Raw genomic sequence first — 20756 nt, 5'->3', positions numbered from 1 at the left:
GAGTCTGAAGTTTGCTATTTGAACAGTAGTTTAGAGATAACTAATTTCTGGCTTGTTATTGGAGAAACAGTATCTGAACAGAAATTGTTCCTTGTCTTAGCTTGTTGGTGCAGAGCAGATAAAATACCTACAGCTGCTTCTGGTGTTTTACCAATGTGAATCAAGTATTCTTGTTAGGTTTACCCAAAGGCTCCTGCCGGTCTAGTGGAATTGTCTATGTTTCTTGGGGTGGTTGCTCCAGGCATTCTGGTGTGTGCTCTTGAGCTCGGTGTCTCACTGCTTTAATTGCCTTCATACTCTCGTCATAGCCTCTTCTGGACCATCATCTTTTAAGTGAGGATGTGTCAATATCTTTATTTTTTCCTCAGCTTTTTGATTACGGACTCTGTATTTGTCAGTATCCATCCTTCCTGAGTGGGAATAGTTGTATGAAAACATGCTGTCCGGATAATTTTGCTGTTTTTTTTCTCCCAGAATGATAAAAATAGTTTTAGACCAAAAAAAAAAAATCCACCCTTTAGGAAATGTGAAGGTTTTGAAATACCACCTGGCAATTGATGCTAACCGGAAGGTCATCCACCACAATACTGGCCTGCGAAGAGTGATGCTAGGGTAGGATTTGAAGGCTAGGGAGAGCCGATTAGTTTGTGTGACCCATAGAAGCAAAGAGCTGAAGTTACCACATAGTCCTTAACTCACCTGCTGCGCCTGGATACTCTAGTTTGTATTTCAGAACTGTTTCAGAAGGTCTTCAAGTATGCGAGTGCGCTGGATGGTATTTGTTGTGCTAAGAACAGTTTTGTCTTTCTTTTGTGTTGTGTAGCTGGCCAGTCTGTTTGACTATTCAGATTCATACCTACCATATATATTAAAGTGTGGCATTTCACATACCAGAAAGTGAGTGATACTGCTGCTGTGGTATGTTTCCCATGGCTGATTGCTCTTTTATGTGAATAATTGGCAGCGTACGTGCTATTCGAATCCTACAGGCAGATGTCAGCTGACATTTAGTCTGAGACTTAACATTTAGTCGGAACTAACAGAATGTTCAGTCCTTTCATATTAGAAGCTGCTGCTGTGGTGCACTCACAAAGCAAAATGAAAGTGTCATGTAATACAGTGAGAAATAACTTCAAAAAAATGTGGACCAGTACTTTTTCACTAAATCCTTAGAACTTTTGCCAAATAAATGTAATGTTCCAAAAATGAGGATTATACTTCTGGTCAAGAAACTATAGCAAATACAGCACAAATTAACATCAGAAAATTAATCAGTTGATAGCAGCACACAAGCTGTCAGGCTAACTCATGCTCTTGGGACTCGGATCATAAACTGTAGCTAAACAGAATTTACAAATTTGGAGCAGAAGTGTAGTAACTATTTATTTGCCACTGTTTCTGCTGTGGCAGCTCACTAAAAGCTCATTGCAGACTTTAGCTTTTTCTAAAGGAGGACTTCCTAACCAAAAAGAAATCTAGGGTATGTGTCTGCCAATACTCCAGAGTTCCAGCAATAACTGTCAGAAGTAACCATGGATGTTTTGACTTCTTTTGCAATTAATGTTTTTTAAATGGAACTACTCTGCTGAGCCTGTGATTTGGGTTGGAACTTTGCTTCCCCTGAGACAACTGCTGGAAGTCTGGGATTAAAACAGAGCAAGTTTTGCCAAATATATTGCCTCTTAATCTCTTTCCAGAAGGTTTACCTGTTAACTTTCAGAACTGTAAAACTGCTTCTATTAGCCTTTGCTATCTTTTACTTCATCTTGTAAGGAAAACCTAGATTCAGAATAAGAAGGAACAAAACCAGGTTTTTGCAAGACATGCAGGGAAAAGACACGTTCCATAATTTTTTCAACAGAATATACACTTGTTTTGCTAGATTTTTTTTTTTCTAGGACAGGTAGAAGTGTAGGCCAGAACCACTTCAGCTGCAATAATTTTATAAACTGTATGTAAATGTAAATTTTTGAAAGCTTTTTACTGTTTCAAGAAGCATTTTAAAATAGCCTGCTAGGTCAGCTTTATTTCTGAATGTTAGATCAGAAGTGTGTTGGTTTACTAATCTCTTCCTTTTTGGGCACTCTGCTCTGTTTAGCCAGTCAACAAAGATCGCTAGTCAAGAGAATGATGATAGGAATAGTTCTCTCAGCAAAATAATTTAAATGGGGAAAAAGGTGAATACCGAATGTGACTTGTTTTCTGAATATATTCTCAAAATGGAGATTGTATTCTCAGTCAGCCTGTCCAAAAACATTAATGCAAAATATGAGAGACTGTGAATTGATGAGCTATTCCAGATGTTTTGAACTGAAGCTTGCATGGGTGGGGTATTGAAAGATGTTTGGTTATGAGGGAAAATTGGTATGAAATGTGGCTGGGCAACTTAGTACCAGCACTATGCAAAACATTACTTCTGCAATACAAATTAGATATGACTTTTGACCAGATTGGGAAAATCTTTGTGAAACCTCTAATCTGCTCTGCTGATTTAATAAAAAAGGATTCATCCGACCTGCAGTAAGGCAACCCGCTCTACTTCTTACTATGACTTTAACCCAGTGATTTGTTTGATTATTACTAGTCAAAAGTATCAGTCAAATAAAAAAAAAGAGTAATGCTATTTGTGGAAAACTGAGGGTAGTATGTAGTTCCAACAGCAGTTGGAAATGGTATTAAATGTTGGTTGTTTTTCATATTCCTAAATCATATTGTTGTGAAGAAGCTCCCCTTCCAAACTGTGAATGCAAATTATGAAGGACCCAGGATAACTTGTATAATCTTGTTGTGAACAAAGTTGAATGTTGGGCTAAAAAAAAGCCTTGGTGGTCTGTAAAATGCCTAGTGAATTGTAGAGCAGGTCCCAAATATCTGGAGAATAGACTGGAATGGGTAATTTGAATGCAGTGGGTAAACTTCATCGTATTTGTAGAACTGTTGCAGAAAATACCTGAACACTACAGTCCAAATATTTACTGTAAATTATTGTAAGCATTCTGTATTTTCATTAAAAATGTAACTGTTAAAGACTCCATCAAATCAAGTACTTGATTTTAGATGATACAAGCTCTCAAAATAACACTGATAATACTGTTTTTAAACACCAAATTTTATAGGAATTAAATATTCAGGGATTAATTTGGAGAGATTTAGAAGTCCAGATAAAGTTTGGGAGTTTGATAGAGCAGTTCAGTTCTTAAGTCTTCTAAACATAATTTTAAATTATGCTGAGTGCATATTTAATGTAGGGTTTGTGATTTTACTCTATTGTCAGTTTACTATTATTTCTCAGAAACCAAAGGTTAATAGAATGACCTATATGCAGTAGTCAGAAGAGCCTTGGCAGAAGAAAGAGGCTTGGTAAACTGCTTCAAGACAGCCCTGTTTTTGCTGAACCTGGGTGTATGCATGCATGGTCTTCCTTTGCAGACCCTCTGTCCCCATCCACTCCTCCAGCTGTCCAGGGGGCGGCCAGATAACTCTGCAGTGCAGTCTTTTCTTTGACTTCAGTAATATGCTCACATGTAGTTAGAATCTGCTTTCCTGCCTGGAGAGGTAAGGGCTAGTATGAGAGGACAAATAACAAACTGTTTCTGAAGGGAAGGGTTTCATCTGGAAGGACTTTGCTTCCAAGGGAATCCAGAAAACAGATTCTCTTAGTTCTGTGATGACTAAATGTCTGTCATGAGCTGAGCATTACGTACGATCATAAGCTGCTGTTTTTCTACAGTGTGTTGCGTAGCTGAGCCGCTAATTCTGTGGGACTTTTGTTTCTGATTTGTGGGATTACTATGTTCAGTTGGATATCCACTAGCTAAGCTGTCTTCTTGTCACTGGAGAAGAGACAAATTCTGTGCTTTTAGCTGTGTTATTTCTTTGGATATCATCATCGTCCTGTAAGTGAAGTGATCCTCAGTTTGCAGTTTATCAAGCTGAGAATTCTGCCGTCTCAGGGTATGGATCGATGCATTACAGTTGGAAGCACAAGAGAAGTTAATGACAACTGCTGAAAGCTTTCTGTTTTGACTCATTTTGCATGAGAAAATTCCTCAACTCCTGCTCCAAAGACTTCAGAGCATTTTACAGTGAATTGCTTCTTGTGATTCCAGTTTGAGGGAATGGTGATTCCTCTTGTGAAGCTTGGAAAAAGGAGTCAGGGATGCTTATTTACAGTCACAGAGCAAGTATGTCAGAGATGAGAGTGCAAGCAGGTGTCCTGGCTTCTTCCCTTTTTCTTCAAGTCTGAGACTAGCTTTTGTTGGGCAAAATGATGAAAAGTATTTGGAATTAGTTTAGTTAGTGCTGATAGACTATTCAGATGCTGTCATTCTAGATCTAGATTGCTGCTTGGCATCCTTAGGTTTCCTGAAAGAGGAGGAATTTTTGTTTCAGAAGGCTTTCTTGCAGAGGAGCAACGTAGAAAGAAACAAGGTTTATCGTTACATATTTTTAGTAATCTACGGGGGAGGTAGTTGCTTGACCTTTTTTGCTTTAATGTGTTGACTTTCTGATAAAATGCACCTGTGTTTTGAGGCATTTATAAGATTGCAAGTTATGGTTCATGTCGGCTGCAGCTGTTCCAGAAATATTGAAAAATTGAGACTTTCCCCCCAAATGTGATCTCTTGCTGCTTTAATATTCTATATTGGTTGGAGTTATCTCTTCCTTCCCAGCAGACTTGACTAGTGTTCCTAGAAACTTGCTTTCTTTGAAACTGATTTCAAAATGTAAACAAATCTGTAATGCGCTTGATATTCTGAGCTGGAAGAAACCTCAAGTGCCTTTCTGGAACGCAGATGAGCGTGGCTAAAGTAAATGCTTCCAGAAAGTGAAGTGGCCTAGTACAATTAACCTTAAAACATCCAGTTCACTTCAAACTGTATTTATTCTTGCAGTTGCATATGCATTAGGTATCTTCTTAATGAAGATCTCTTGAATAGCAGTAATGCTTGACAGTACCTTAGAAGTTACTGTTCAAAGCGCTTGTAAACTTTATTTTTTCACTCTTCTAGCGTAACATCATTTGAACTTCAGGATTTTTTGAGTAAAAGTTTCCCCTTCAGCAAGGAGAATTATTTCATGAAGCTGTTTTGCTCTGACCCACCTCCTGATGTTTGTTTTATGTTTTTGTTGAGCTTTGCCAGACAAAACTGGTTTCGCTTAGTGTTGATGTTTATTTAGATTTAAATACATGTTCTTGGAAGCTTCAGTGAATATCTGTATCTGTGATGTGTTGGTAGAGCTCGGCTCGTATTGGTTATGATGTCCGTGTGCTCTGTGTTGTAGCTGACATTTAGGGAAATTGTTTTCCCTAGTCAGGGGCTGGTGAGTACCCACTGGAGGCATCGGAGTCCCCCACTTCATCTTTGTGTCCAGCTCTGGGATTATAGTCAAAGCACAGGGGATGGTTTGTTTGTTTGCTCTTGTGAGGTTTGTTTTTCATTTCCTGGCTGATACTGACCTGTTTGTGGACCCTTGAAAATGATTCTCTGTTGTGGTAGTTCTTGCCAGTGTGGTCAGACTGAACATGTGCTAAGACTTTAAAGGGACCCTGAGAAAGATGGCCAAGTTCACAGCTTTTGTTTTGCCATGCAATGTCTCTTTTGACTTTTTTGGCAGTAGTCTTCAGAATATAGTCAGACTGTCTACAGTTCTGCTTCCAAATGTGGTACATGCCTGACCTTGTCTGGTATGCCCTCTCCCTCTCTTAGAGTATCTTAAAAACTTATTTTCCCACAAACTCTCAAACAGCTCATGCTTAAGTTCATTTTAAAGTGAACACTACATCAGTGTACCATTTAACTAAAACATCCTCCTATTTAGTATCTGTTTGCCTGTTTCTTCCTTCTAGTTCTCTGCTTTCATTCTTACCCACTCAGCTTAGAGGGGAAAAATGTTTTTACGTTGTCTAAAATCTCTGCGCACCTTCAGCTTTATGGGCACAGCAGGAATGTTTTATGCAGGAGACTTTGTAGAAAACTTAATGTTGATTATTGGTGTATATATAGTCAGCCTTTTTTCTTTCCTGACACGAAATAAATGTTTATAAAAAGATGAATAGTCTTGTAACAGTCTGGTTTAAGCACAGAAGTCTTCACTGTGTTTTGTGAAGTACGTAGACAATTTATAACTAGAAGTTAGCTAATGTGTCTTTCAGTAACTCTTACTCAGTTACAAGAGAAGGAATTCAAGTTGCAAATAGGTCAAAAGAGGTCAGTGCATTGGAAAAATCTCAAAAGGATTGCCATATCACATCATATCTTTGCCATAACGTATTAAGTCCATGGTGGACATGCTTCTGCCAATGACTCCTTAAGGGAGATAATTTACAAAAATATGCGAGAATCCTGAACAAAGGATCCTGCAAAACAGTGCATTTGGGGATCCAAAGCTCATTTCAGAGATGTAACAGACTGCTCTGTGATTTCTGACTGACCTTCAGTTTTTCAGATGGGAGAACCAAAACTGTTTTGCCAAGAAGCAAGGAACATAATTTTGGAATTCCTCCTGTAGAAAACTTGTTTTCATAGCCAAATTGTCTTGTTTTCAATTTTGAATTGTATCCAGTATATTTGTGACTAAATATTACTATCCCATTACTGACTCATTTCAGTGATCTGATAGCAAAGGTATGCTGATTAGTAGGGGCTCTTAATAAAGAGGTTTTATTAGTGGAGCGGTCAGTCTGAGACAATTGAAAGCTAAGGGAGCAAAATACACCAGAAGCTGATGCTATTTACTGTATGATGCTCTTTGAAAGGATAGCTTCAGTCTTCAGGATTTTGTCTGGTGATTTGTTTTATATGTATTAATGCCTCTTTAAAATGTGAAATTTTTAATTATAGGGAACTTGGTATTTGCTACCATCAGAACAGTGCCTTTAACGTAACGTCTGTCAGTTGATTGAAAATCGCATATTACACTTGGTTAATGCGAGTATTCCAGGCTCTGTCTTGTCATATTCATAAATGGGACTTGTTCTCCTTCTCTTTTAGGAAATGCCTAATTCTGTCTTTTTGGTAATGGAGGTATGTGTCAATGTATATTTCTTTCCGGCTGATTTTAAAGGTGATTTTTGGACAAAACTCTTAAGTAAAGAAAAGATTAACTTAATTGACACAGCTGCAAAATAACCTTGAGATGCTAAAATAAGTAATTTTGAAAACTAGATCATTGATTTCATATGCAGTACTAAATTTATCAGTATTTTTTGTTCCGTAAATTGTGTCATTTTTAAACTGAAAGTATTAATGAAATGCTACATCTTGAATTAATAATTATAAATAATTGACAAAACAGTATTAAGACAAACAACTGGAAAGGATCTTCTAATTTTAATAAAAAGACTACAAAGTAAAAATTCTCATGTGTATTTCAGTGCTCGTGTTTTGAGTAAAAACTTTTTTTCTTAACAGTACTGCAATGGTGGGGATTTGGCAGATTACTTACAAGGTAATTGATCACAGTATTTCCCTGTTAGGAAGCTATTGCATTACATGTTTATATTCTGTATTTGTGTAATCCATCAGTATTTTTCTGAGATTTTGCTTGAGGTTTAAATATTTTATTTTCCTATTTATGGAATGGCTATAATTCCATAATGCTTGTTCATCTGGTGTAATCTTAGAGTGCCCTCATTATAAGACTAATTGAATTCATTAATCAGTTCTGCATTAGCTGCTTTGTAGGAACAGTTTTGAACAAATGGTAGGGATGCTGCATTCAGATACAGGAAGGTTGTTCCTCATCATACAGATGTGTATGTATAATATCTGTGGGTATGTGGATATGTAGTGGAACTGGAGCTGTCCTTCTTCCTTGTTCTTCCTTCCCAAAAGCATAATTTGGAAGAAAGTACACTCTTGTCTGTCAAAACTTTCTGGGTGCATTCTGGTTAATTTTCAGGATAGCTGATCACGTTTTGTGATGCCTGTTTGGTCTTAGCACTAGTAAAGCTAGATAGACAAGTGCTTCAAAATGGCAAAGCTCCGACTGTAAATGTTAAGCCAGAATTACACATTGCAGGTTTCGGGTTGCAACATGTCCCTTGCTTTGAGCATGCATCAATTTTTTTGTTGGTTGCTCCACTTTCTTTTATTGGGAGGGGGTGGGAGGAGCCTTTTGCTTTTGGAGAGCTGGACTGCTGTCACCTGTCTCTCTTGTACAGCCTTTCCAATGGTTTTCTTGAGACTAATGGAGAAAAATCTTAATGTCTGTGCAGGGGCAGACCAAGGGTCTGTTTACTGCTGTATACTGTCCCCAGTCAAGGTCATCAGCAGAGTGCTGTTTGTTGTGTTTTGTATACGACTGCAGGAACTTGAAAACTAAATTTTGATGCTGCAGGAAGAAATAAGGCTTTGCATTTGTTTAAAAATAATTCCAAGTTATTTTAAATATCATTTTATAATTAAAAATAAAACCCACAAACTAAGAATGAAAGTGAATAAAATAATGCATGGACAGAAAATACTTTTTGTCACTGCTTCCAAAACACTTGAATATAATGTTCCCTTATTTGTATATATGAGAAAAGAGTTATCTAGCCAGAAGTAGCATGGTGAAAAACTTGCTGAGTTCCTATTTTTAAAGTCATATTTTTGGGTGCTGCTCCCTGTCTCTTGATTATACCCACTTTCTTTTCCAATATGTGACCTTAAAAATATATTGAATTACTTATATAATAAGGCTTTGTGCGAAGAGGAGGTTTGGGCTCAGATGAGATTTCACCCTTCAGCATGGCTCTGCCCAAAGTGAAGGCAGATGTTACAGAATCATGACAAGTTGATTCTTCTTAAAAACAAAATTTTGAGCAGATATTTTAATCTTCATATTTTTCTGGTGAACATCTTTATTGTTCTACTTGCCTTTACGTCTACAGTATGTTGAATGAATCTCTTTGTGAACAGCTATTGTTATGGTAACTGTGTATATTAAAAGCTTAATTCACCTGCCATTAAAGTCCTTGGAAAGACTCATATGGTATAATCCAGCTCCTGTGTTCAGTACATTTTCAGACTGCAGAACGAGCTAATGTATTCTAAAGAGTCTTTGAAAAATACATTTTAGTTTTTCCCTTCAGAGAATGTATTTTATCATGGATGAAATCTGTGATCAGAGTGGTTATCTGCATCCACATAACTTGTTTAAAGAAAAGACAGATTTAAAGTTTCAGGTAACATGATCATACATACTGTTAATGTTAAAAATTGTGGAGTTTTATTTTTGTGGTTCTGTGGTTCTTTGCCTTTTTAAAGGGTTTAGAATTACATGGTAATTGAGAAGCTTTTACAATTATTATGCTACTGAATTGAATAAAGTACTGTAAGAACAGATAATTTAGAGTACTGAAGCTAGGGTAAAACTATGGAGATGAATATATAATTAGAGTGTATACATTTATAGAAAAATATGGGAAACTGGATTGTTTTGAATAGATTTCACTATGATTTGTCTTCATTGTTTTCACTGTTGATTGCTATGAAATTTATTGCTTTTTGCCCAAAGATAATATTTATTTTCTCATCTGTGCTAATGTATGTATAATTTTCAGCTAAAGGAACTCTTAGTGAAGATACCATCCGAGTGTTCCTCCAGCAGATTGCAGCAGCTATGCGTATTTTGCACAGTAAAGGAATCATTCATAGAGATCTTAAACCACAGAACATTTTGTTGTCTTACGCAAGTCGTAGGAAGTCAAGTGTCAGTGGCATACGCATCAAAATAGGTAAATATGCTTTTCTGTCATCTAAAGGTAAATAATTACTATTTGTTGTTTCTCTGCTCAGAAGTAGTTAAAGCACAGAGGATGTACTGGCTATGGAGTTGATGCTGTGTATTAAACTGATGCAAATCAGACAGTAAATCCAGAAGAATAAGCTTTATGCTGCAATGCAGATTTTCAGTATAAAGAAACTTGAGTCATAAAGAGCTTTTTGATTAAATCTGCAGGAAGAAAAATCCTATCAAGCTGATGTTTCTAATATTAAACTAATTTTAGTTAGATGTAAATCTGTAACTTTTAAAACTTTGGCCTTTAGCCCATTTCAAAAAAGTATGCATGTGGGATGTTAGTCAGTTCCAGCTGGGCTTTTTTTGTGGTACACCCCCCTATGGGTTTTTTGAAAGGTTTAGAAATGTAGGTGATGACCTATGTTTAGCAGAAGGAGATTTGGCATTGTAACTGGGGAGAGAGATCAGCTGTTCAGGATACAAACTTCTTAAAAGACTTCAGGAATTTTGATCTCTTATTGTTCTGTCTGTTAAGTGTCCATTGAAAAAGACCTTGCTTTTAACAGGTTCTTTGTATGCTTTTGCTTATGCAAGATTTGAGGTCTGTTCCAACAAAATCACTCCATCTTCTGAAAAACGCAGATGAGACAAAACTTCCTCTCTTGCCTTCCTTACTTGATAATTTCAGATCCTGTTGCCTGTGTGAAAATTCAGGCATCTGAAAACTTCATTTCTTAAACTTTTACCTGATGTCATTTAACTGAAGCAGATTGTATATTCATCACTCTTAATGAACCACTTATATTTAGCCACTGACTTTAATCCTTTCCTGCTGACGCCAGACGGCATGCTCTGCAGCTGGAGAGTTGGCTGAGCAGCAGTTTGTACAAATGATGCCACTGCTGTTTCTTGGCTTGCTATTTGGAAGATGATGCATTCTTCTTTCAGTGTATAACACAGATTTTGCTATTCCGTGAAGTTAGTTATATATTATACCTGGTTTTTTCCTCTCTGACAAGTGATTATATCAGATTTCAATAGATTATTTCTAGACTGTAAAAAGTAGAAAACTATCTTTCTTTTCATTGACAAATGTGTTTCTTTATATATAGCTGACTTTGGTTTTGCTCGTTATCTGCATAGCAACATGATGGCTGCAACTCTGTGTGGTTCCCCTATGTATATGGTAAGTAACAATATTTTTCAGATTATGTTGCTTATCTCAAGCATTCTGTTACCAGAATGAAATAATTTACCATTCGCAGACAGGCAAATGCCTGTTGTTCCTTCAGGAGTATTAGGAGTGGCATGCAGTTCACCTTTCCGTGGTTTCGCTAGCATCTGTTTTCTTGTGATTTGGAGATCACAATTGTTAAAATGAAAAGGAATGAGAGACAAACTGAATGTTCCTTAGCACTGCAGGGAAGAAAAATTTCGGCAAATTAAAAGGCGGTACATCTCAGCATCAATTTTTTGGTTATAAAGTAGTTAATGCAAGCCTTTTTTCCCCCCTCCCTGAATTAGGCATTGTCCCTTTTCCAGTTTCCGGAGAAGTGGAAGATGATGGAATACAAACTAGAAGATCTTTACACTGATACTAGAAAACGACTTGATGTTTTCATTCCAGTCGTTTAATGTATTCTCACACACCTGGGTGGTTTTTTTTTTGTTTGTTTGTGTTTTTTAAGCAATTCGGAGTTAATCACTTTTAATTTTTTCAGCTCTTTGTGGCACTGCCACTAACCTGCTATATGGTCATAGCAAAATCATTTCACTTTCCCTTGTCTTGGTGTTCTTATTTGTAAAATGGTGATAATGGTATTGCTTGTGAAGTGCTTGGTTATTTGCCCACAAATTGGACTGCATAAACCAAATAAATAACACTTACCTATTATTTCCATACATGCAGATTTTTAGCCTGTTTCTTTAGAACATCAACATTTCTAGCCTGTTTTTAAAACATAACTTCCATTTTAGATAATATAATACAATTGTTACCTTTCAGTTGGTGTGCTGATGCAGGCTAAAATGTTACTTTTGCCTTAATAGTTACTCTTTTCAACAAATTGGTATCAATACTGCTCTGAGATTGGTGTGGCAGACAAACTGTGTGATTCGTACTTCTATGGCTTTGTTTTTTTGTTTTACCTTCTAAGATTCTCCTGTACTTTTCAGGCTCCTGAAGTGATTATGTCTCAACACTATGATGCTAAAGCAGACCTGTGGAGCATAGGAACTGTGATTTATCAATGTCTTGTTGGAAAACCGCCTTTTCAGGTAACACTTTATTTTGCCTTTCCTCTTTCCATTGCTGTTTATATTGTCATGGAATATTGTCATGGAAATTCCTGGAGCATTTCCTTCTACCGATGAAAGCAGAAGTAAGGAGTGATGCCTTGAGTGTAGTGTCGGTGCTTCAAAGGCCAGGCAGCTTGAGGATACCAAAGGAGAAGTTGCTCAGAATTAAGCCTTTGTAGATCAGTCTGTTCAGTCCTGGGTGAATGTATAAGGATACTCAGAACTGAAGTCACAGGTGTGCTTGGATTTTCTCCTTAATGCCCATATGCAAAAACCTCCTTTTTGTATGTGTGTGCGCGTAGATAAGAAAGCTATTTTCTCCCTTAAACTGAGCTTTAATTAATGTACATTTTTATTTGACAGGCCAATAGTCCTCAAGACTTGAGAATGTTTTATGAAAAGAACAGGAATTTGATTCCTAGGTATGTCACCATGGCCTTTCCTTTACTTATATTTGTTGACTGAACACTTTTTCATCTTTGGGAATGCCTGCGATTGGTAAAAATACTTGATGTTGCTTACTTGACAGGGAAGATTATAGTATCTGTGGCTCATGTTGCATTTTGCCTTTGTTGTCCCTTCTTGAGTTGAAAGTGTCTTGTCTTAAGGCTATGAGCATGTGTAGTGAAGACTTGGGGACATGGCAGAATGTTGACTTCCTGGGTAGTTAATAGAAGTGTAATGTATGTTTTGCTTCCTTCTGGGTGCAGTATTCCTAGGGAAACATCAGCTTATCTGGCTGACCTGCTGTTGGGTTTGCTTCAGAGAAACCAAAAAGATAGGATGGACTTTGGTATGTAACTTTTCCTTTTGCTCTCTTGACTTTCATTGTTGTGTTTTGTGTAGCCAGAATAACTGTCTTGACTTTTTGTCTCCAGCCAATTACACCAAGTGAAACCTTTTTTTTTTTTTTTTTTTTTTTTTTTCCCCTTCTCTGTTGTCATAAAGGAGACAGAGTAGCCAAAAAAAACCTATTAGGTAACTGCTGTCAGTCAGTAGTAAGTGGTATATGTAAAGTATGACTTTGATTGTGGTTGAGTTGTGAAATGCAGACGGATTTAATTCTTCCGAGTGCGGTCTTTTTTCTCCCCCAGTGTTAGTTCATAGAGAAAAACGGTGGTAACTGAATGTTATGGAGAGTGGATAGTTTGTTTTTAAATTTTCTGCTTCCTTCAGTGTTCCATTCAAGTCCAAAAGCAGCTGATGTGGAGCACCTACTCCTTGATACAAGATCATAAAGTGCAAATGCCCCACATGCAGTTCTTTGTTTCCAAGAAACATTTTTGTAATCATTGTATACTTGTAAGCATTTAGAAAGTTAATGATTAAAAAACATAAGAAACAGTATTGACATTACAGGATTGTACACTATTTATAGCGTTTCTCTTCTGATATCTGTGTGTCTGTAACTGTTGGGGAATGTGCAAGCTGAGATTTTATCTCTGACCAGCAGATACATGGTAGCAATTTGCACAGGGACTAAGGAAAAGGGCTTTTCCTGTCTGGTTATTTTCCAGTGGATGCAACTGTCTTCATTATAATATACCTTAAATTTTATGTCACAGTCATTTTTATGTTATGTTAATTGCTCTTTTGGCTTCAAACTGCCTGAAAACATTTCTGATCTCCATGTCATTTTGGTTGCAGAGATGTAATAAAAAATAATGAAGGAACCCCACTTTAGGAAGCTGCTTTAAATTGTTTACTCCTTGTTACTTTCTCTTGAAGACTGTAAATATCTTAAGTGTTTTAATGGTGGTACAGATTGTCTGTCTGATTTGACCTGGAAGCTATATGTATGTGTACAGGAGGGCAATGAGAGATGTAATGTAACATCAAAATTGTTCATATTTGTGAATTCCTACTATTGTGCTTAGAAATTGCTAGCTTTAGAGACTTCTGTATTTTAGTGAAATATTTCCAGTACTTTTTTTAAGCCAAAAAGCAGTAGAAACAACAGTTGTATCTTGATAATTGTGTGAGTTCTCAAATTTTAAAAAGGATAGAAAGCATCTGATTTTGATGGCTGTGGAAAATGTTTTTTGCTTTCAGGAAGAAGTATGGCACCTGCAAAGCAGAATTCTTTGTTGATTGCTTTGCACAAATACTTCCTCTCCAGTCTGAAAAGAGATCTCTGGAGGGAAAGAACCCCATTTCTGGGTCACTTTAATGCTATGTAATTTGCTGATTCTGTGATGTGGACATTTGGCTACCTCACTTAAAAGCGGAAATGAGGCAGACTTATTTCACACAGGCCAGTGGAAACTGGCCAAACCAGCCAAACTGCTAGCTTGTTTTTTCAGTCATTCCTGGCACAGGTGTATGTTGATACAGAAAACTAGCTGTGAGGGACTCTGTGGGGTTGGATAATTGAGCTGGGACGTGTGTTTTCCTCATCTTTATTAGACTTTGGAAGCAACACATGGAAGAGCAGAGCATCTCTCCTTAGGATCTGACCTGGGAGATTAACGTATTTCTCCAGAAAACTATGACCAGTTTAAATTTGTAGGCCGCAGATTTTGAGATACTTAGTCAATCACTAAAGCAGCAGTAAGATTTAAATCAGAGTCTTTGGAGAACACACATGCCTTAGGAACCTCACAAACGCCTCAGGCAGTCACAAATGTAAAATGTATGCTTGGGGGATACTCTCATTTCCACTGTAAAACTCCAGAGGAAACTTGGGCTGCAACTTGGTCAGCATCTTTATTGTGCCTTGACTGAAGTTAGCATGGTATTAGGTTACCGCAATGCCTGTTTAGGACTGCATTTTGATTAGTTGGGGAGCTAAGCCTAGCACGTGCTAGGTTGACAGTCCCTTAACAAAAGTGAAGTTGTTTGGCTCCAGTTTACTGCTGTGTTTGGCTTTTCCTCTTTAGCCGGAGATCTTTGGTTGCAGAACATTATGTTCTATCCTCTTAAGATTTCAAGGCCGTCAGATCAGTACGATTGACTCGTTCAGAATGGCTAGAACTGTTCCCTCTTCAAAATTAGTCAAGAGTAGAGTTTAGGTTTGTGTGTGCTTTGTACCGACTGCATTGTCTGTTACTCACTTCAGTCCTGAAAAGAGTTTTTGTTGATGTTGTTTTTGTAGCTATTCCTGTTAATGAAGCTTTGGGTTTTTTTTTAATGTGAACCAAGGCAGCATTTTTAAAAGAAGATAACTGAAAAGTTAAATCTTGATCAGTTCTTCGTGCTTGCATCTCTATGTCATGTTATTCATGGTGGTTGTTTAAATTACTGCACTGTTGGTTATTGCGGTTTATCATCGCTCCCAAGAAATGTTAATCTTGAACTTTTAGCTAATTAAAGTTAACTTAGCTAAAGTTAACTATTTTTATCAATAACAATGCATTTTATACCGAGGTTTGTTTTAGCAACAAGATGGGTGATCCATCATGTTAATCTATGGAATGGGGTGAAAGAGCTTAAACTGGAGTCTCTTCAGGCTCTTTTTGTAGAAAAGGCCTAGCCTTTCCTTACCACGAGCTATTAGCTCTTGTGATGCTGAGATCCTAGGGAGAGTAGCAACAAAAATTTAGACATGCTCAGTTTGGTTTCTGCTTATGAAACTGGAGCATTGCTATTTAGTTATACATGCAGGCTGGGGTTTGATGCAGCACTGAAATATGCAAATGGACTCATTTATCAGATGTGGTTCCTGCGTGTTTGTGATAAGAAAACTAACTTTTCATATTTGTTAGGTTGTGGAGAGAAGATTCGAAGGCTTTTTGGTTCTTCACTAGATGCTTAAGACTTCCCTGATTACTTTTTTTTTTTCCTTTTCAATTTCTTTTTTTTTTTTTTTCTCTCAAGAAATATCAAACAATTTTTAGGGGGATAATTTGAAATTTAAAATATCAATAGCAGCATAATTTAAGGTATTGCTCTTCAGAGAACCTGGCATGAGTTTTTGTGTGTGGACATGACTGAAATAAATTGGTTTAGTTGCCCTCCTTAGAAACTTGAGAAGAAACTCAAGATATTTGGGTAAAATTTCCTATATGACAGTGACAGTATTCAGATGTTGATTTGTAAATCTGTGTGTATAGAAAAATTGATACGTCACAAACACGGACTTTGAGTAATCGCTTCCACCTTGCTCTCTGCATGTGCTGATCCCTACAGTTTCTTCAAACAGGGGAAACTCACTGTATCCTTTACAGTAGTGGAGGACCGTATTTGTGCTTAGAAAGAAAAATACAAAGCAGACTGGTAGTGATGAAAGTCATGTTTCCCTTGGCCGAGCCACTGAAGGGCCTCAAAGGGGCTGCTCTGGAATGTGCTTAGCAAAGGGAGTGAAAGGGAGAGTGTATAACTGAGCACAGTTGGTTGTTGTTAAAGTAAAAATAGCATTGGAAATCTTGCTGATCTCACAGCAATATAAAGTAGAACAGCAGGTGTTGTACGAAAGCTCGAGAACACCTGATCCTCGTATTAATCATTATATTGTTCATACATTACAGCTAGCCTCCCTTCCTTATCAGGTCATTGAAGAAAGTGTTGTTGAAGGACGAGAGACTGCAGGCCTCAGTGTTGTTTTTTTCTTGTTATTTGCTTAGGTCCAATGAGCAGCATTGTTTTTCCTCAACTGCTAGAACATTATAGTTCACAAAGATCTGCAGCTAGCTTCCACCATCCTTCAATTTTCCCTAGTTAGCTGAAGGTCTCTTCTTGCATAATGAAACCCACCATGTAATCTGTTAGCCAACTGGATGCACTAAGTCAATTAAGTGCATCCCAGTGTATCCAGTTACAAACAAAAGCAAATGCTTCTGTTGTTGAAACAGTAACAAGCTAACTGACCAAACTGATAAGGAAAATTGTATGTAATTCTGCTCTAAACTGTGAAGCAGCTGCCCAGGCAGTGTGTTTTGCTGTTGGGAAGAGGGAAGGAGAATTGCTGCTGCTCCGTTTTGATCTTTGGCCACCTAAGGAGCAGCATTATTAATGGATTCAAAAATAAGTTAGCATCGGGCCTTGGGAAAGATGCTGGCACTGTTAAAGTGGAAATACTTAGTGTTAGAAGTGAAAGATACTCATCATTTTGAAAAACAAATTAAAACTGAACTAAGCTGTATTGAATATAGAAAACCTAATTTCACGATGACCAGTAGAAGGCTTCTACTGCACATGATTCTTAAGCCCAGTCATAAAATATCCTTTGGTAATCCAGTCTGGTTTGCCTTGCTGGCTCTTACTTTGGAGTTATTCAGTTGATTGTGTTTCCTTTACAAATGCAGTTGCAACATATAACATAAAGGCTTTAGTCTTTTATAAGCCCTTCACTCTCTGGCTATGAAATACTGATTCAGGAAAAGCAATGATTTATCATCATCTGCAGTATAGGCTTCAGGTTCTATGTCACTTGCATGTTAACTCACATTAGTTGTTGTTTCTTGTTCTACAGAAGCATTTTTCAACCACCCTTTCCTGGATCAGGTTTCAACAGTCAAAAAGTGTAAGTAGTTTTGTTTTTCCACTTATTTGTGTAAATGGTAAATGTTGGGGAGGAGGGGAAACCTGTCAGATATCACAGTATTTTTAAGACATTTTCCTGAATTTGATTGTTATGCTCTGTTTTAAGTCTAAAAGAGTTAAATCCTTTTGTTTTATGATGTGCTGAAATGTGATACTTATTTACCAGTTCCTTTGACATTTAAACTAAATACCTTTGTATGTTTAAGGATGTGCTGTGCTTATAAGCCGTATAAGAGTTTATAAAAGCAAATCAGTGAGGAAATGAATTTGTTTGAAATTCAGCCTTTCAGAGTATTAGTTCCATTTTTTTTCTCCTGGATTTTCCTCTTCTAGCTTGTCCCGTACCAGTGCCCACATACACAGGCTCAGTCTCTGGCAGTTCCTGTGGTAGTTCTCCTTCGTGTCGTTTTGCTTCTCCTCCAGTAAGTTATCTGTTTTTCGGCACAGTCTCTCGAAAATATTTTCTGTAGTGTTTAGGCAAGAGCTGCGAATCTTCAATCTTTTCAATTCTTGGACAGTGTAAACTGTTATGTTAAAGAATGCAGAGCAAGGAATGCCACTGTCTTTTGGTAGAACATTTTGGTCTTCTCTTGCTCCTTGTGTTGTGCTTTGTGGGTTTTTTTGTTGTTGGTTTTTATTTGGTAAAAAAAAGAAAAAACAAATATTAAATAATAGAGTAACAAATCTTTAGATTTGCTAATATGGCTTGCAACATAATGAATGTTACAGATGATTCTTGAATTGGTCTTTGTGGTCAAGGTCTCTTATTCTGATATGAACTGTTGGCTTTCATTGTATGTGGTTTTTAGAAGTAGTGCATCTGTATCATCAGGAACGATTGATTAAATAGCAGTCAATTAAATACACTGCTGATTTAATACAGAACTGTCTAAATTGACATTACAGGATTATTTGGTATTTGAAGTCTCCAAATTCAAATACAACTTACATTTTTAAAGACTTAAGAAATCCCACACCAGCCCAAAATGTGTCTGGTTTTCAACTTTTTGCTCCCTGCATCCTTTTCAACAAGTTGTGCAAAAGCTACTGATGATTCTTATTTTGGAAGCTTTATAGTTAAAAGAGCAATTCTACATTCTGAATCACTGGATTTATAGCTGTTTTTTACTTTTTTTTTTTTTTTCTTTTTTCCCCTCCCCTCCAGTCTCTGCCAGACATGCAGCATATTCAAGAAGAAAATTTGTCCTCCCCTCCGTTGGGTCCTCCTAACTATCTTCAAGTGTCTAAAGACTCTGCCAGTACCAGTAGCAAGAACTCCTCTTGTGACACAGATGACTTTGTTCTTGTCCCACACAACATCTCTTCAGATCACTCATGTAAGTGATCTGAAGAACTCTCCTTATTTTTGCATTTGAAAACTTTTTCCATTCGTAGCATGCCTTTATGTCCTGTTATTGTTTGGTCTTCTTTTCTTTGAATGTATCTTAATTCACATTGAGAACTCATTTCTTCAGTTTGATTGCTCTTTGAAGAGAGGCTATCTGGTATCCATGCATCCTAATGTCCCGCTGGGATGTTTTCACCTTCTACTAAGCGGCTAGACATGCCAGTGATGCAGGCAGAGAGTTCAATAATACCAAAGTCATTTAAAGTCACGGAAAACACTGGTGTTTTGGCACTGGAAGAAAATTAGTCTTTTGTAAACAACCACTGATGATAAAGCCAAGGAATCTCTCAGTGGAGGCAGGCACATTGTGACCTCTGGACTAACCGAACAATCCATGCTGTAGAACATTAGATAATAAATAAGTGCAGGTAAAACACAACAAATGCTTAACGTAAAAGGTTAGGCATCAGATCTGCCTTATACAGTAGACAGACTTGGATTTAGCACATTACCATTTTATGACATCTTCCAAACCTGACTTGCCGTTATGAAGCCAGTCAGCTGGTTTCCACACAGTGCCACCAACTCGTGTTGTATATTTGACTAAATTAGTGCCTTGATCTCTGGAGTGTTTCTGCAGTACCCTATTATAAGTTTCCCAATGCTGATACCTTGTAACCTTAAACAGTGGATTTAGTTTCAAAATTGTTAGTATAGCAAAAAAACAACCAAACTCTTATTAAAGAACTGCTTTCTCTGATTATGTTTTTATTGTAGGTCATATCTGAGGTATTTCCATACACAAAGGAGTTTGTGGAAAATTTTTATATGTTCACAAAAGTTTGTCAGTAATGGCTATTTCTACAGCAGTAATGCTGGAGATGTTTTTTGAGATTCTGCTCTGTGATGTGGGTTTTCAATGTGTTCTTCTGCTTACTGTAGATGATATGCCATTGGGAGCAGCTGGCAGGCGGGCTTCGAGCGAGTTCTTGATGTGTGGAGGGTAGGTGTGCTGAGCTTTATCCAAAAGAAGTCTCATGTTCTAAAATTGATACTGCAGCTTCAGAAGGGGTTTCTGGGTTTTTTGGCAGTGATGGGTTTACATTGCTGTGTGTGGAATCTCTTCAAGATTAATATGCCAAGTTGAATTTAATATGAATATGTAAACAGCTTGAATTGAGAAGGTTTTGCTGGAAAGCAAATACTTGTATGAAGAACAGTCTTTTGACAGTGTTTCTTGTTTTCACAGGCAGTCACCATTAACTATTTCTGGAAGCTCAGGAACTGTACAGAAACCATCCTCAACCTCATCTCGAAGTACTGCGTCTGGTACAGCTAACAGGTGCGTGATGAAGGCTTAATAATTCCTCTCTTTTAAAAAGGTTCCCTTCTATTTGTATCTTTATTGTGGATGACTACTAGAAACTGAATTGAAATAGAAGCTAGGATATCATTCCAGGCTTTCTACACTTAATGTGTTGTAGTGGCTGACAGTTGTGTAGCTAACTTCTGGCTCAGATGCATCCCAAAGAGATTTCCTTGAAGCAGAGTATTCTTTTATCTATAGAGTATTCTTTTGTCTGTTTAAATTTTGAACTGATGGAAAGCAGAAACTGCAGAGAGATAACTGGTCTGTCCCTTTTGGTGTTATGAAATACAGCATGTTCTTCATTTAGTGAGTCAAGATGCTGAATGCAGTATACATTTTCAGAAGTTGTGTGAGAAGAGGAACTTATAAAGCCCAGTTTCCTATGGATGTATGTCTCGTGGCTGGATTGTCTTGTGTTTGGTAATTGGGTGTGGGCTCTGTAGAAGCTGTTATCATGAATTTGGTATTTGTGTGTCTCAAAATACCACAGAAACCACATAAAAAAGTTGGACGTGTATTGCAGCTTTTCCA

The 20756-nt window shown here is 37.2% G+C and overlaps 1 protein-coding gene across 2 annotated transcripts in view; it reads left to right on the top strand.

Moving 5' to 3' along the window:
* ULK2 (unc-51 like autophagy activating kinase 2) overlaps positions 1 to 20756 on the top strand; it is a 44093-nt gene that overhangs the window by 7318 nt on the left and 16019 nt on the right. The window contains exons 4-15 of one of the 2 annotated variants that reach the window (XM_026101364.2): positions 6996 to 7028; positions 7416 to 7452; positions 9551 to 9724; positions 10842 to 10915; positions 11905 to 12006; positions 12391 to 12449; positions 12738 to 12820; positions 17438 to 17488; positions 17842 to 17930; positions 18674 to 18845; positions 19799 to 19859; positions 20106 to 20198. In XM_026101364.2, coding sequence (XP_025957149.1) covers positions 6996 to 7028; positions 7416 to 7452; positions 9551 to 9724; positions 10842 to 10915; positions 11905 to 12006; positions 12391 to 12449; positions 12738 to 12820; positions 17438 to 17488; positions 17842 to 17930; positions 18674 to 18845; positions 19799 to 19859; positions 20106 to 20198 — 1028 coding nt within the window. The remainder of the gene's footprint in view (positions 1 to 6995; positions 7029 to 7415; positions 7453 to 9550; positions 9725 to 10841; positions 10916 to 11904; positions 12007 to 12390; positions 12450 to 12737; positions 12821 to 17437; positions 17489 to 17841; positions 17931 to 18673; positions 18846 to 19798; positions 19860 to 20105; positions 20199 to 20756) is intronic. The other variant, XM_064523179.1, reaches the window with a different exon arrangement.

Source organism: Dromaius novaehollandiae, chromosome 19 (genome assembly GCF_036370855.1).
Source record: "Dromaius novaehollandiae isolate bDroNov1 chromosome 19, bDroNov1.hap1, whole genome shotgun sequence".
Classification (NCBI taxonomy): Eukaryota; Metazoa; Chordata; class Aves; order Casuariiformes; family Dromaiidae; genus Dromaius; species Dromaius novaehollandiae.
Note: the sequence above shows the minus strand (reverse complement) of the source record. Positions and strands in the feature narration are given on the sequence as shown.